At 45.3% G+C, this 15,062-nt stretch overlaps 1 protein-coding gene across 4 annotated transcripts in view; it reads left to right on the top strand.

Annotated features, from left to right (window-relative positions):
- TMEM87B (transmembrane protein 87B) overlaps positions 1-15,062 on the top strand; it is a 41,102-nt gene that overhangs the window by 7,735 nt on the left and 18,305 nt on the right. For 2 of the 4 annotated variants that reach the window (XM_072951464.1, XM_072951462.1), the window contains exons 4-11: positions 1,191-1,325; positions 2,294-2,347; positions 3,671-3,761; positions 5,085-5,146; positions 5,387-5,570; positions 8,313-8,412; positions 11,594-11,687; positions 13,225-13,295. In XM_072951464.1, coding sequence (XP_072807565.1) covers positions 1,191-1,325; positions 2,294-2,347; positions 3,671-3,761; positions 5,085-5,146; positions 5,387-5,570; positions 8,313-8,412; positions 11,594-11,687; positions 13,225-13,295 — 791 coding nt within the window. The remainder of the gene's footprint in view (positions 1-1,190; positions 1,326-2,293; positions 2,348-3,670; positions 3,762-5,084; positions 5,147-5,386; positions 5,571-8,312; positions 8,413-11,593; positions 11,688-13,224; positions 13,296-15,062) is intronic. The other 2 variants (XM_072951465.1, XM_072951463.1) reach the window with 1 other exon arrangement.

Genomic DNA, 15,062 nt, shown 5'->3' on the forward strand with positions numbered 1-15,062 from the left:
TTTTCTGGAACCAGATCCAATCCAGGATCACATTGCATTTCTGTGGGTTTTTTTTTTTTTTTTGGAGGTGGGGGTGGGTAGGGGATGGCTTGCGATACAACATTGGTATGTTTGAAGTGTACAAGCCATTTATTTTTACAAAATATACCTTAATTTGAGTATTTCTCACATTTCCTCAGAACTAAATTCAGGTTACATTTTTGGCAGGCATACCAGAAAATACCATTTTGTTCCATTTTTGGTGATGTTCACTTTGATCAGTTGGTTAAGGAAATTTCTGCCAGGTTTCTCCACTGTGAAATTACTACTTTTCTCTTTGTTATTATGAACGATAATTTGTGAAGAAATGCGTTTATATTTGTATGGAAATGTCCTGTTTTATTATCAGTCCTTGTTTTAACATTCTTTGATTTCTTGCCTAATGAGTTATTTCTATGATTGTTAAATGGTGATTTCCTAATTCCGTGTTTTTGTCTACATTTGTTAGCATTCTGCTGTGAGGATGAGGGCTCTCTTCTTCCCTGTCTTATCTGTCAATCAGTCAATCAATTATCAATATGGAGTCATTGATTTTTACTTTGTTGTGTGATGATAATCTTCCTATTTCTATGTATTTTGCATAAATTGTCCGATATTTGGCCAGTGGAAGCCTCTTAACCTTTCCTTGATGACTAGGAGCTGCTATTAGAAGCATGGTTTTAATCATCCATCTAGGAGCCAAGAACCTCACTGTTAGTTGATGTGAATGAGTGTCTTCCCTTTACCAGCTGGGTTTGCCGCCTTTGCTTTATGTTACTAAGTGTTTGATTTATCTTTCCTTGAGTTAAATGCTGGTTTCTTTCTCTGTAAAATCTTTTATATGTGGGATAAAATGGAAGCAGTCCTAGGACAAAATATTTTTTATTTCTCTGTTTACCGTTTCCTCATAGTAACATCTTAATCATTTTTCTTACTGCAAGAGAATGCTTATATTATGTGTTACTGTATCTGAGCACATTGAAGTGGCTAAAATATTAATGATTACCTCAGCTGTACTTAAAATTATGTTCAAAGCTTTTTTCCTTTCTGTATTTTGTTCTACCACACGTTTCCAAGTGTCCCAAACTGAAATAAATTTCTGTTGTTATTTAGATATTAAGTAGAAATAAATTATGGAAATAAATGATAACAAATAATTTTACCTTGGGTAGGAGCTGTCACAGAAACATAAACTTAATGCTGATGAAGACTTTTGTGGTCATTATTTCAAGAACACGGAATGTTGGACAACAAAAACTGAAAACCTAGATTGCAACAGCGACTTAGAGGTGTTTCCCTCATTGAATGTGAGTACTCGTCTCGCCATGTTGAAATAGAATTTATTTTTCTCCAGTGGATAGAAGCATCAAGTTTAATTATATTTTGTCAGTGTTTTGATAAAGGAAGGTGCTTAAGTTGTTAATTTTTAACATCAGTTCTTCTGTGTGTGTTGCAGTCATCATAAGAAAGATGTCAGCACCATTGTTCCTTTTCTTTACACCTCTTTGCAGCAGCCTCCTTGAGAGGGGATCCTTTTACCATCCTTCCATGGTCTGCTGTCACGCCATCTCTCACCTCTCTTCTGCCCACCCGAGTCGAACCTTTGCCCCCACAATTCCCTCAAAGCAGCTGTAGTCAAGGTCACAGGCCGTCAATGCTGTTAGATCTCGGGGTCTGTTCCTCTTACTGAAGCTCTGTCAGCATCCTGGACCTACCAGCACTTAACACGCTTGAGCACCCTCCTTTTTTACACTTTTGTTCTCCTAGCCTAGAAGACTAGATTCCAAAATGTTAACAGCAGTCATGCTTGGGCAGTGAGGCTGCAGGTCATTTTAACTGATTTTTTGTTTTCTGTACATTCTAAAATGAAAATGTCTTTAATAAACATTTTTAAAAGGTTGTGTAAAAAATTTTGTTGAGGTGTAATAAACCTACAGTAAAATGTGTGTATCAGAAGCATAGAGTTTGATGAATTTTCACACTCTGAACCCACCCATGTAGACCCAGATCGAGTACAGTGCATTTGAGCACCTCAAACCCTCTTTGAGTTCGCAGTTCCCTCCCCTCCAGTGGTAATCACTGCTGTAATTAAGGAAGTAATTTTTCAAAAGTAGGATTTTGTCATGTTTGGACTGCAATGAAGTTTGTTCTCTGGTGTTCAGCTTTCAAATCTTTACTTTTCTCATAACACGTTTATTATCTTTATCTTTAAACTATCTTTTTCTTATGGAAATGCAGCAATATAAAATGGAATTACTCTATTCTTTTTTTCCAGAATAAAGAACTAATAACAAATACCAGAAATGTTTCAAGCCGGGAAGGGTCAACGGTAAGTCTTTTTATTTGTCTTTAAATAAAATATATACAAGTTGTAGTAAGACAGAAGAATCTGCTGATGGAGAGTGTTATAAAGGAGGGTTAGTAGAATTAGGAAAGAAAAAGAAGCATTGTTTAAAACATACATACTTGTCTCTGTCTTTGTTTAAAAATCTCTTTGAAGTTGTGATTTAAGGTTAACTTCTATGAGTCTTTCTTTAAAAAATAGAATTCCACTTTTGAAAGCAATGGGCCAGTATGCATCATCGTTAAGGAACAGAAACCTTGATGCAGCATGAGGGGGGATGGAGATTAGGTATTTTGGGGAATTACTGAAAATCAGAAGACTAAGAGGCTGAGAAGGTTCCAAGGAGTGGTGTGTAGGGACTGAAAGCAGATTTGGGGGAGCTTGATGTTTGCTTTTATACGGTGACTCTCCCCGTTTCTTGTTTCCTTCAGCATCTGACAGAGTAGCCTGGTAGCGGAAAGGCATTCACTTTGCAGAGACAAGAGCAACTTTTTGCTTTGCACAAACTCTGTCTCAGGTGGAGGAGCAGGATATGGAGGGAAGGATAGGAAATACTCAGGAAGGAGTAACGTCAAGAGTCTGGTCCCATTACGTGGAGGCACGGGAGGGTTCACTGGCATTCCAGTGGGCAGTATCAGCCCTCAGTGGGATTGCCGTTAACATAGTGCCTTTAAGGAATTTAAACAATTTAGCCTGCATACTGAATCTGAGTCATTTCTAACAATGCTATCTGATATCTTTCTCCCCCGTTCAATTAAAAAGAATTCAAAACCTGAATGCTTGATGACATGAGGATAAAACGTGGGAAGAGTAATATTAGAAAAACCATTTGAATGGTCACATTAGGAGGAAACCTGTAGAAATATAAAAAGTAGAAAACATTCCGGGGGGAGGGTATGGCTCAGTGGTAGACTGCATGCCTAGCATGCGTGAGGTTCTGGGTTCCATCCACAGTACCTCCATTAAAAAGACATAAATAAACCTAATTGCCTCCCCAAACAAACAAACAAACAAGCAAAAATAAACAAAACAAAGAAAACATTGGAGGGTGGAAAAGGCTTTTTTCCACCTACATCCCTTTGGGTTTGGGAGGATGGTGATTAAAAAAAAAAATTAAAGAAATCCTTTCACGGCCCACTGTCCTCCCACAGCCCACCACTCCTTTTGTCTTTGTGTGTGTGTGTGTGTGTGTTTTAAGTACCTCAATTCAATTCTTAAAAGTTGCTTTAGAATGTGGTGAATAACTGTTTAGCTGTGTCTTACATAGCAATCTTTAAAAATAACAAAGGATTTTTTTTTCTGTTTCAGGATGTTGTAGCCAAAACACAGAGAGATGGGTTTCATATCTTTATTGTTTCAATTAAGACAGAAAAAACAGATGCAGACTGGAATTTGAATGGTATAGTTCAACTGCATGCATGTTTATCGTCCGCTTTTACTATATTCTGTATTTTCGTCATTGATCCAAATCTGTATTCTCTGTTAAGACACATCATTCAAAAATGAATTTCTGGTAATCATGAAAATGAATCTGTTTGGGACACTTAAAACTTTATGCTTATCTTAACTCTAATTTTTTTTAATGGAATAGAAATTTAAAAGTAATTTAAGTTAAATTCTTTAGATGTCTAACTTCATAGAGGGATATATAATTCTTCATCCTTCTAGATTGAAAACAAATTTTTTTTAACACACAGAAATAGGTAGGCAACACCTTAATTGTATTTGAAGGAGATCATATTCTATTTATTGAAAATGGCCATTATCAGGGGCTTAAAATTTTTGTTCTTTAAAAAAAATTTTTTTAAAAAAGAAACTCCGTTTGTAGCCTGAGTGTAAAGTCGCGTTGCTGGCAAGTGTGGCTTCTGTGGTCTGTGAGCTCCCCCGCCTGCCCTCAGGCAGACCCTCTTTGCTTCATTGGGCTGTGGGTCCCAGCAGGCGGGTGAGCCCGCGCTCACACTATGCAGTTTTCAAGGGAGTGAGCGCTTTTACATGTCTGAGAATTGCCTTGGCTGTTGTCTTCTAGGGTGGGCGTCTGCTGGGCTGACAGTGGCCAAACAGCATTTGAGGATCCTGGGGATTTGCAAATGGGGGACACAGAATGACTGAAGCCAGGCTCTGTCCCTGAGGGGCACCCAGTCCGGTGGGGCGGGAGGAAGCAATGGGGCGAGTCAGGCGTGGCTGCAGAGGAGGCCCTGAGCTGGGCTTCCCTGCGGGAAGCTGGTGGAGCTGGCTGCTCTGGGGGAGTGTGAAGCAGGGCTTCCTCCCGGAGGTGCCATCCCGGGCCAGGCCGTGCCAAACAGGGGCCGGACCTGGTGCCATTCTGCCACTCCTTATTCCTGCTCTCTCGGACCACAAACCAAACTAGATCCTGGAGTGCAGAAATGTATCCAAGTTACATGAAGCAAGACAAAGTCCTCCGCGAGGTCAGTGACTCAGCAAGGGCCAGTCTAAGGCCAGGGCTACTTTGCTGGCTGCCTAAGATCCGATTTGGCCCACGTTTTACAACAGCGTGTATACAAGTAAAGGCGTCTTGTTAGGTTACATAATCCCACACCGGGTAATCACCCGGTACTTTGTGTGCGCTAGGGGGGAATTCATCCACTGTTAACTTGGTTTGGATTCTTGGAGCTTTAAGATGTGCTTACGTTTAAAACCTTAAGAAAAACTAATTGTTCATTTAACTCCTTCATTTCTTTGCCCCCACCCTACTTTTCGCTAGTTTCTCTTTCTATGATGGGGCCTCATGGATATATCTCTGCATCGGATTGGCCTCTAATGATTGTGAGTATCTCTCATCGTTTTGTTCCTTTTTTAAAAAATGAATTTTATATTCTAATTGGAAAGTTAAAACATTTTAAGAGCTCAGTGGTGGTAATTCCTTAGTAACTAACGTTTTGACGTACCCCCTATTTCTGGTTCCACGGTGACTGGAAAATAAAGGATTGCAAACCTGAATGTAGAAATGTCACTTTCCAAATGATCAGAAGGCGTTACTGATTAAAATTGCTTCTCTCCCCACAGTTCTACATGGTGATGTGTATTGTGTATATTTTATATGGTGTCCTCTGGCTGCTGTGGTCTGCCTGTTACTGGAAAGATATATTAAGAATCCAGTTCTGGATTGCAGCTGTCATTTTCCTGGGAATGCTTGAAAAGGCAGTTTTTTACGCTGAATACCAAAACATCAACAGCACTGGGCTATCAAGTAAGTAGTGACTGTGTCCATAAGTGTGGTGTGACCCACGGGCCTCAGAGCATTTGTGAGCAGAGCTGTGGGACCCCAGCCCACCCCTTCCTACAGTGGTCTGGGAACAACCATATTGGAGATGAAGAGGAGGGAAGCCAAGAGGAGAATGTCGGAGTAGGACTGTGACGTAGGCTGGCATGTATGTTGTCTTCATTTTCTCTTCCTCCTTGCTGGCTTTCCCTCACTCTCCTCCTGGGGAGAAGAAAGTTCCCATTCCCGAAGGTTCAGCTACTGGCGATTGGCTTAAAACAACACAAAGTTCTGGACAGGGGACGTTAGGTGCTGCCAATCCGTTTAATTTATTTCTCCCTCCCCGCCCTGCCCCTCCATCCTCTTTCTTCTCCTTTCCTCTGTAAAAAAGAAAAGAAAATTTGGCCACAGGGAATAAAATCAGAGGTGCCAGGATGGATGGTGTCTGCAGCCTTCTTGCAGAGAACTTCATGACCATCAGAGGCACCATCGCAGTTTACACAGTGGAACGTGGGATGTGGGGAGGGCGTACCGTTGGACATCCTCAGATGTGGGCCCCAGACGTCGACAGACAGAGTCCAAAAGGGCCAGAGAAGTAAAGGAACGGCAATTCCTTCGAAAAGGGAGATCACTCAAAAGGGTAGAAAGCGTCAGGAACGTGCTTCTGAGCGGTCAGTGACAGGTGATCGTGGTACAGGCTTTCAGACGGTGTGGTTGTGTCTGCTCTTTATTTTAAAACACTCCAGGGAAAAAAGAAGCTGAGATGGGATATAGATGAGACAGATTTGGCATAATGTTGATAACTGTGGAAGCTGAGTGATGGGTACGTGGGAGTTCATTATATCACTTTCTCTCTGTTGGGGAGTGTTTGTAGTTTCCCAAAATAAAAAATTTAAAAGGACATGTACGAAAGAATAAAGAAGGGAGAAGCAACTAGGGAGGCATGCTAGAGGCATGATTACTGTATAAGAAGTTGTAGTGATGTGTGTGTGCCCTCGGCCAGCCATGGAAGGAAGCACAGAGCTGCTGCCCCTGGCTGGAGGCTAAAGCGTCCTTGAATGTCAGAGAAGGCTGGTCGGCTCCTTTGCTGCCAGTGGTGGTCCTCTTGTCTAGAGAGGGTGACGGGTGCCGTGGACTCGGGTGAGGGGCAGCAAAAGCCTGAGACCCATGCAGAGAGGAGAGATCACCTGCCGTCCTTGGGGACTTCAAGCCCTCTGAGATGACACCATCTGGGGGGAGGAACCCCAGACTCTTCTGGAAAAGGAGGGGTGCCGGCAGACTGGGCCTGGGCCGGTGCCGTTTCTCATTTCCCAAGTGTGAATTCTGTCACCCAGGCTGTCTTGCTTGCCATCGGTCCTGGGAGGATAGAATTTAGAAGAAGCATAGCAGGGATGGGAAGTGGTGATCGGCAGGCCCCAACGAGGGTAGGTTAAGAGTAAGCCATGTCAATTGACTCCTCTGTTCTGTGCTCCTGGATTCAGTTAGGAGAGTGTCGTGAACTTAGCATATTCGAACTTCCTCAGGGTCTCTTGAGCTTTCTTGCGGAGAGGGTGGAGAAATGGGACCTGAAACACGACTGACTAGGTGCGGTCACAGCTGGTTTCTGGATGTCTCTCTGCTTCTTTCCATCTTCCCTGCCAGCACACTCATCATCTCTTGCCTGGATTTCTCAAATGGCCTGCTGACCAGTTTTCACTCCCGCAGTCTACTTCTTGTCCAAGCCGCTAAGTAGAGCATTCTTGATGACTCTTCTGCCCTTGTAGCATGCAAGCAGCCACAGACAACACATGGGCATGGCCGAGTTCCAATAAAACCTTATTTACAAAACAGACATGGGGCCAGATTCGGCCTGCGGGCCGTAGTTTACCAGTTCCCCTTTGACTCCCCTGTTTACTATCACAGACTTCCCACGGCTCTTAGCATCAAGCCTAGACTGCTGGCCCGGCCTAAACCCCCGGGTGACGGGGTCCTGCCTCTGTCCCAGCTCCTTTCTCGAGACCCCTCGTTACACGCTCTGCCGCAGCCATGCCAGGATTTCACTTCCTGCAACGTGTTTTACTTTCCTCTTTTCTCCTCCTTGCCTCTGCGTGTGCCTCTTCCCCCCCACCCCCCTCCAAATAGCTAACTCCCACTCAGCCTTCAAACCCCGGTGGAGACGTCACTTCCTCTGAGAACCTTCTCTGGGCCCGTTTGCTGTCCTGCCACGTGGATTGGGTTGCTTTCCTCCCGGTCCTGGGAGATGCTGCGTTATCTCCGCACCTGCCGTGCTAAGTTCTGTTTGCTTGTCCAGCCAGAGTACAGGCCTCACGAGGGCAGGGGTCCTGCTGTCTCTTACTGTGACAGCCGCAAGCGAATAATAAATGATGACGGCAGCCTGGAGAAAGGGAACTCGAGGATGTGGTGGTTCTCAGGTATTCAGAGGACAGGAAAAGGGTACAGTTCTCCGTAGCCCAAGGGCGAGAATAAGAACAGAGGGGCTCAGGGAGACAGATTTCTGGTGCACGTGAGAAAGCTGTACCCAATCATCGACCAGATATGGAGGGAGTTTTCAGGAGGTGGTGAATCCCCTTCACTGAGGTTTCAGGCATCACTTGGATGAGCTGACTTTGAAGTTAAGCGTGGCTAATTCGTGTGAGGTCAGAATGTCGCCGTACACAGCGCACGTTTAGACTGGAGGCGGCCGGCCTCCAGAGGCCCCCAGAGTGAATGGGTTTTCCTTCTCCCCCTCAGCCCAGGGTTTGCTGATATTCGCGGAGTTGATATCTGCAGTTAAGAGGACGCTGGCTCGCCTCCTCGTGATCATCGTGAGCTTGGGTTACGGCATCGTGAAGTGAGTACCGGGGCCTGGAGAACAGTCTCCAGTCTTGTGATCCCGTCCGCCTGCGTCTGTGGAACTGGGCACCTCTCAGGGTCACAGCAGACCCCCCAGGGAAGCGTCTGCGAGGACGTGTTTCTGATTCTAAAGGATCTCCGTGCACTGGCTGTTTCATACTTTCCTCAAATAAAGATCCTGAGCTTGAATTCCAGTAACTTTTTATAGTTAGATGAATAACCAACTTAAAGGATAATGGAAAATTTTAAATGATTCTTGAAGTTCAGACCACTTTCCATTTCCTAGACAGCATAGCTATGTGATGTGATTGTGTCTGAGATACCGTGAGCGCTCTGATCAAACACCAGGGCAGCGGAATTTCCTGACTGCAACCTGGCTGCCCCCCCGAGCACCCGCTTCTCCGGGACCCTCTCCAGCAGCTCTTTTCTCTCTTACCCGTGAGTCACTGGGCGTGAACATGGACGAGCCTATCCTCTGCACCCTCATTGCCTTTTTCAGACCATTGTTTTTCTTTTTCCCTAAGACCCTCTGGTTCCCAGAAGCTCGAGCCTTCAGACAGGATCGCAGCTACATCTTCTCAACGTCCTGTTTCCCCTCCTCCCTGGCGTCTCCCAGCCCTTGCATCCCTGTCTTTCCCCTCCTCAGCACTCATCCGGCAGGATTCCCTGTGATTTCAGTGTCCATGTGAGGATCCTTTAAGTAACCAGATCTCACTGCCTCCCCTCTGCTGCCCTTACCTGTCACCCCTCAGCTCCCGAGTCCCAGGGCCATTCTCTAGACTTGATTATTATTTATTCATTATTGTGTCTAACAGCACCTTCATGTGGCAGATTTCAGCAGTCCACTTTGCAACTGTCCCCTCCTCTGCTCCCTGTTTACTTTCTCTAACGCATCAGCTGCAGTCACTCTTCGTCCCTGCTGTGACCTCTGGCCTGTTGATCCCACCGCCTTCCTCGGTCCAGCAGGGGACTGAACACCCCTGCCACTCCTGAGGCCTTTGTCAGCGTCCCTTGGGCCGCCTTCCATCTGTGCAGGCTCAGCCTGGGGCAGCAGCATCAGCCTGAGAGGAACACCTGGCCCCGCTGCCCAGCTCATGCATTTCACAACCCTGAACTTCACGTGCACCCTTAGTGCTGCTGGCAGACCCAGCCAGCTCCGGTTTGGCTTCTCACTCTCCCTCTCTGCACCATTTACCCCTTCTCTCTCCTCACAACTCCCTGCCCTCATCCATCTCAGCTGATCTTGGCTCTTTGCTCTCTGAGGAAGTAGAAGCCATCAGAAGGGAGTTCTGACACGTTCCTGCCATCCGATCTGGGTCATTCTCCCCATCTCTGGACCACACGTTTACTCCCTCCTATGAGGCATGGACCATCCCTGCGTGGTTAGGTCCTGCCCTGGCCTTGTGCTCTGGATCCCGGCACCTCCTCTGTCAGAGAGTTGTCCCAGCAGTCCACCCTGCTCTCCTCTGTCACAGCCCCCCTCGGTGGGGTCATCCCCATCAGCACACTGTTATTTCTGTCTTCTTCAGGAACAGAACCCTCCCTTGAACCCAGATGGCCCTCTACTTGCTCTTCTGATTCATTGCACCAGCTTCCTGGAACCTCCCGACAGCCAGAACTGTTACTGCGCTCGCTTTACGAGGGTCAAACACAAGCTGATGGTGTGGGGTCATTTAAAAAAGGCTGTGCCCTACACACCAGCCCTGTCTTCCATTCCTTTTACAGCCACCACCCTCCACACCTTGGCACCTCACGTGGCTGCAGCAGCCTTTTCCATTGGGTCATCTGTACTTGGCCACTTCCACGTCCCTCATCTTCTGTCCTGGTGAAGTTTGGCCCCATCCCTCCACTGAGGCTGCTCCGCTGCCGTGAGTGGCCCAGAGGGCACTCAGGACCTCAGCACGGAGCACGCGCGCGTGTGCGTGTGAGCTGCAGCCTGCTGAGTTAGCGAGCTGTCTGCCAGGAAACCTTCTCTTCCTTGGACTTGTATTAAGATTCTCTCTCATGTGCTTTTTAAAATTTTAATTATTACTTTCATTTTTTGGCCTCAGTACAGTGTACAGAACACAAAACCCTCTTGTGGAATGTTGTGACACCTCCCAGTTCTAGTTGTGAACATCGGGTGCCAAGGTGTGGAGGGTGGTGGCTGTAAAAGGAATGGAAGACAGGGCTGGTGTGTAGGGCACAGCCTTTTTTAAATGACCCCACACCATCAGCTTGTGTTTGACCCTCGTAAAGCGAGCGCAGTAACAGTTCTGGCTGTCGGGAGGTTCCAGGAAGCTGGTGCAATGAATCAGAATTTAGGTGAACTAAATTAGATAAATAGTCTTAAATATGAGCTGTGAGTAATAGTTCAGTTTTTATCTAGATTTGTTTTAAAATGACTATCATAATTATTTTTTTCAAAACCAGCCTCCACTTCTAATTACTCTGAGAAGGGGTTTCGAACTAAAACGTGTTCGCAGGTAAATTCTGATTTGCAAATATGAAATTTCAGTTCTGTCTTCAAATTACTAATTGAAAAAAATTATCATCTTTGCCTATTCCCAATTCATTTGTTTATACTTTTAAAGAATCAAAAATGTTTTAATTCTTTTCAGTTTGATGAATGGAAGCTGGAGCCTGTTAGGACTTCCGTCTGGGGGTGTCAGGGGGAGGAAGGTGGTGGGACACGAGCCCCTGACATCCTTCTCTTTCTCTGCCCGAGTCAGAGAATCAGTGGGTCCCCTCTGACAAACCACATCAGTATGGTTCGTAATTAATGTTGGCGACAGAGTTAAGTGACTGTTTCTACCAGCAACACTTAGAAGCTGGCACTCACCTTCCTGGGTTTCATCAATCTTCGTGTCCATTCTATAGAAAAAAACAGTACCTGGGCTATGTTCAGTGCATGGCTTGGATTTCAGCAGCAAAATCCTCTGGCCTTAAAAATGTTGCTTTCTGGGCATCAGTACAGCTTCACGTCCTAGAGAAGGAGGCCTGCTTTTCCTCAGCCTGTTTCTGCTGTGTTCCCAGATACGCTATTTCCTAAAACAGCGGGCCTCAGAGGCAGGAGAGGGGGGCTTAAGTGGGTAGTGTCTTCTCTGGTGTTGGAAATGGGGCCGGTTACTGTATTCAGGTGCACTGTACTTACCTTGCTTTTTGTTTTTCTTTGTTCCGCGGCCTCCCCCTTGTTCCAGGCCCCGCTTGGGGACAGTCATGCACCGGGTCGTTGGACTGGGGCTGCTCTACTTTGTCTTCGCAGCCGTTGAAGGCGTGATGAGAGTCATTGGGGTAAAACTTACATCATTTCACTAGCGCCTTTTTTGTTGTTGCTGTGCAATGTGATTTTCATTTATATCTACTGAGATGAATTTTTAAAAATAGGAAATTTGTGAAAAAGACTCAACTTGAGCTTTTTTCTCCCCCTGTGTAATATTTCTCTCTCCCCCCCCCCTTTTTTTTTTTGGCCTAAGCAGAGCACTTTTTAAAACAGTATGGTTGTGAAGGCATCACTTGGTGTCATCCCAGGAGCTAGCTCCATCTTAAAAATGTTCGTGGTGGTTCTTTATAAAGAACGTTTGTCTTCATCGTTAGGCACTCTGAACGCATTAGTCCCTTCCCTAACCCTTGGCTTAAACACGAGTGAATGAACAGTAAGTTAGTTCCACCTTTCACACATACAGACGTGACTCGTCATCGCTCTCCCACGTCTCATGTGGTTGTAAGTTTTCTCTGACTCTTGTGGGCTCAGTGTTTGGAGGAGTCAGCAGATCCCACTCTTGGAACAGCCAGGAGAAGGTGGTGTGCGAGGGGACAGCGGCTCTGGCGATGCCTGCAGCAATGATTCACTCTGGAGAAGAGTCCGAATATTTGCACCTGTAAAGACCCCTAGATTTCTAGCTCTCAGTTTTCCTTAATAATATGGTTGATGACTGAGTGATTATGAAGTGTATTAAATTTTTACAGAGAACCTTGTGATTTTACTCAAAATGTCTCCTGTATTAGATGTTTAAATCAGATAACTGTGCAGAGAGTGAATGCTCCGTATGTTGCCACATACGTTGACTTCACATATTTTAATCTGACCCTCAAAGCAGGACATTTGTCCATTAATGGTAAAAGCTTCATTTTTCTTCCGGTGTCTTTGATCCACCTATATTCTGTGTTAGATATGCCTGCTCTTTTCATCTTTGACTCCTTGAAAGTTACATTTATTTTTACCTTTACATAATAATGAAGAACTTTGGTTTGCATTTATATATATAATTCACAGGAAACAAATCTTAGAAAGAAAATGGAATGGATAAATATGCCCCATATAGATTACATTGTATTTCTTTAAAAGTTTACATAGTCAGCATCTTAATGTAACTGTTTTAAATATGATTACCTGTCAGGATCCAATCTATGGTTTGTTCATACCCTTCCATTCAGTTCCTTTTCCTCATTTTACTTTCTTTCCTGTTCTTTCACATGCGTGGGGAAGCTAAGGAGTCAGTTTCTTTAGGGGCTGTGGCTGCAGGCTTGGTGTGGAGGGGGCAGAGATTGAAGCAGCTCACCCCAGGCGGGTGGGACGTGATCTGTTTGATTTGCCACCCCGTAATGCAATTTTACATTATTGTTGGGCAAATTAATGACAAATTAACATTCATTGCTGCCAAAACATATCATCTCCATGTGCTTAAATACAAGTCTATTAGGCAATCAGATCTTTGATGTGGCTTTTGTAAAATGAAATGAGATGAATCGTTTTCTTCATCGGTTGACAATTATGATAATACAATGAAACTTGGACATTCAGGTTTTTCCCCCTGTTTTTATCTTTCAGGGTTCTAGCCATTTAGCTGTTGTTTTGGGTGACATTGTTTTAGCAGTTATTGACTCCATTTTTGTATGGTTCATATCCTTTACTGTGTCCTAACATAGTTTGTCGTATCATTAAAATCGGGTTATTTTTAATTTGTAATAATAATAGAAAGAAACCTAGTTATGTGTATGGTTACCTCAATATAGGAATTTGGTTGAAGGTGAAATTCCTCGAACAAAGAACATCCTTATTTTTTTTGTTAGTTCAGCACACGTGAGTGTACACACTGAGCAGTCTGGTAGGGGAGACAAGTTCGTAACTGAGAGCCACACAGCAGTAGTCATTGCCATTTTAGGGAGGTGCTATGCAAACAGGGAAGAGAGGCATTCATTCTGGGGTAAAAATCAGGAAGGACTTCAGGGAGATGGTGACATTTAGACTGAGACTGGGTGGACAAATACAGGTTTACTAGGAAAAGAATGGAGGGGGGAAAGCATTCTGGGAAGAACTGAGGGGACTTTCAAATATAGTCAGAAGCATGAAAATATAGGGACAGTGGCTCATGTCCCAGAGTAGCTTGCCTGTGGGTCACGTGTGTGGGAGAATCATGGAAGGTGGGGCCGGAATGACACACTCAGAGTTTAGAGTTCCTTGTGAAGGCAGAAAGTAGTGAGGAGTTGAAGCTGCAGAGGTGAATGTCGTGATGAAATCTGTGTTAGAAAGAACTTGGGGATGGCATAAAAAAATGACCTGGAAAGGAGAGTCTAGAGACGGGAAGTCTGGTAACAGTCATTTGCAGTGGTCCAAAGGAGAGACGGTGAGGGTTAGAAATAGGGCAGAGGAAATGGAAGAAAGACTCCCAGTGATAGACTTGCTAGAAATGGGAGGGGAAAGGGAGAGAAGGCTCCAAGAAGCTGTCATGACTCATTTCGGTGGCGGGGCCAGTTCTCAGGGCCAGTTCTCAGGTAAAGTTGGAGAAGAGACCATGATGGGTGAGATTTGAGCTGCTCAGGGCATTCGTGTGAAGTCAGGACTGGCAATAGGAGTCAGAGCTGGTGATGAAGGTGGGAGTCGTCTTTGTGTGGGAGAAGGTTGCAGCTGCAGGAGGGACCCACGAAGAGCATGTGGACCCACGAGAGGGGAGGAGCCAGGAGGGTGCCTGGTGCATGGGAGGTGGAGGGAGGTGGAAGAACCAGGAGGCTGTCATGGGGTGGAGAGCAGGGGAGCTCTGGTCTGGAGGGGCAGTCAGCAGTAGCTGGGACTGCAGACAGATGAATTCCCGAGGTGCATCTACCTGGCTTTGTTCATTCCAGGGTCACCGCGGGCCAGCAGGAGAGCGCGGGCAGCGGAGGTGCTGGGTCTGAGGCCATGCTGTGGCAGGAGAGGTTCTAGAGACAGTGTCAACTGACCGTTGTGGAGCCCCCTCACTGATTCAGTGACTCCTGTTGAGTCTGGAGAATTCCACTGTTTTTTTCTCCAAGGCAGGGCCCTCTGAAATGCATTCCTGGAAATGACGGAGTCTGAAGAAACTATGACCTGGTCAGAGCAGGATGCAGGGATGCGCAGATCCAGAGCATCATTTGTGTCTGTTTCTTCAGCATTGTTGCCTTCCCTGAAACTCATTCTTGTAGCTTTTATTTTCACAAAGTTCTTTTTGTTTTCACTGTCTTTGATACCTGTCTTTTTTAACATTAAATGTTCTTTTGTTTTCCTGTGTTTCTTTCCATTTTCTCATCTTTGTCTTTCACGGGGAGGGCCAGAGGGCCTCAAATTCAAATTTGCCTGTGTCCCTTCTCTACAAGGAAGCCGTCCCCTTTCTGCTGGGGTGCTAACATAGTGTTAATAGGCTTTTCTGAGTC

Source organism: Vicugna pacos, chromosome 28, assembly GCF_048564905.1.
Source record: "Vicugna pacos chromosome 28, VicPac4, whole genome shotgun sequence".
In the NCBI taxonomy this organism is placed as follows: domain Eukaryota; kingdom Metazoa; phylum Chordata; class Mammalia; order Artiodactyla; family Camelidae; genus Vicugna; species Vicugna pacos.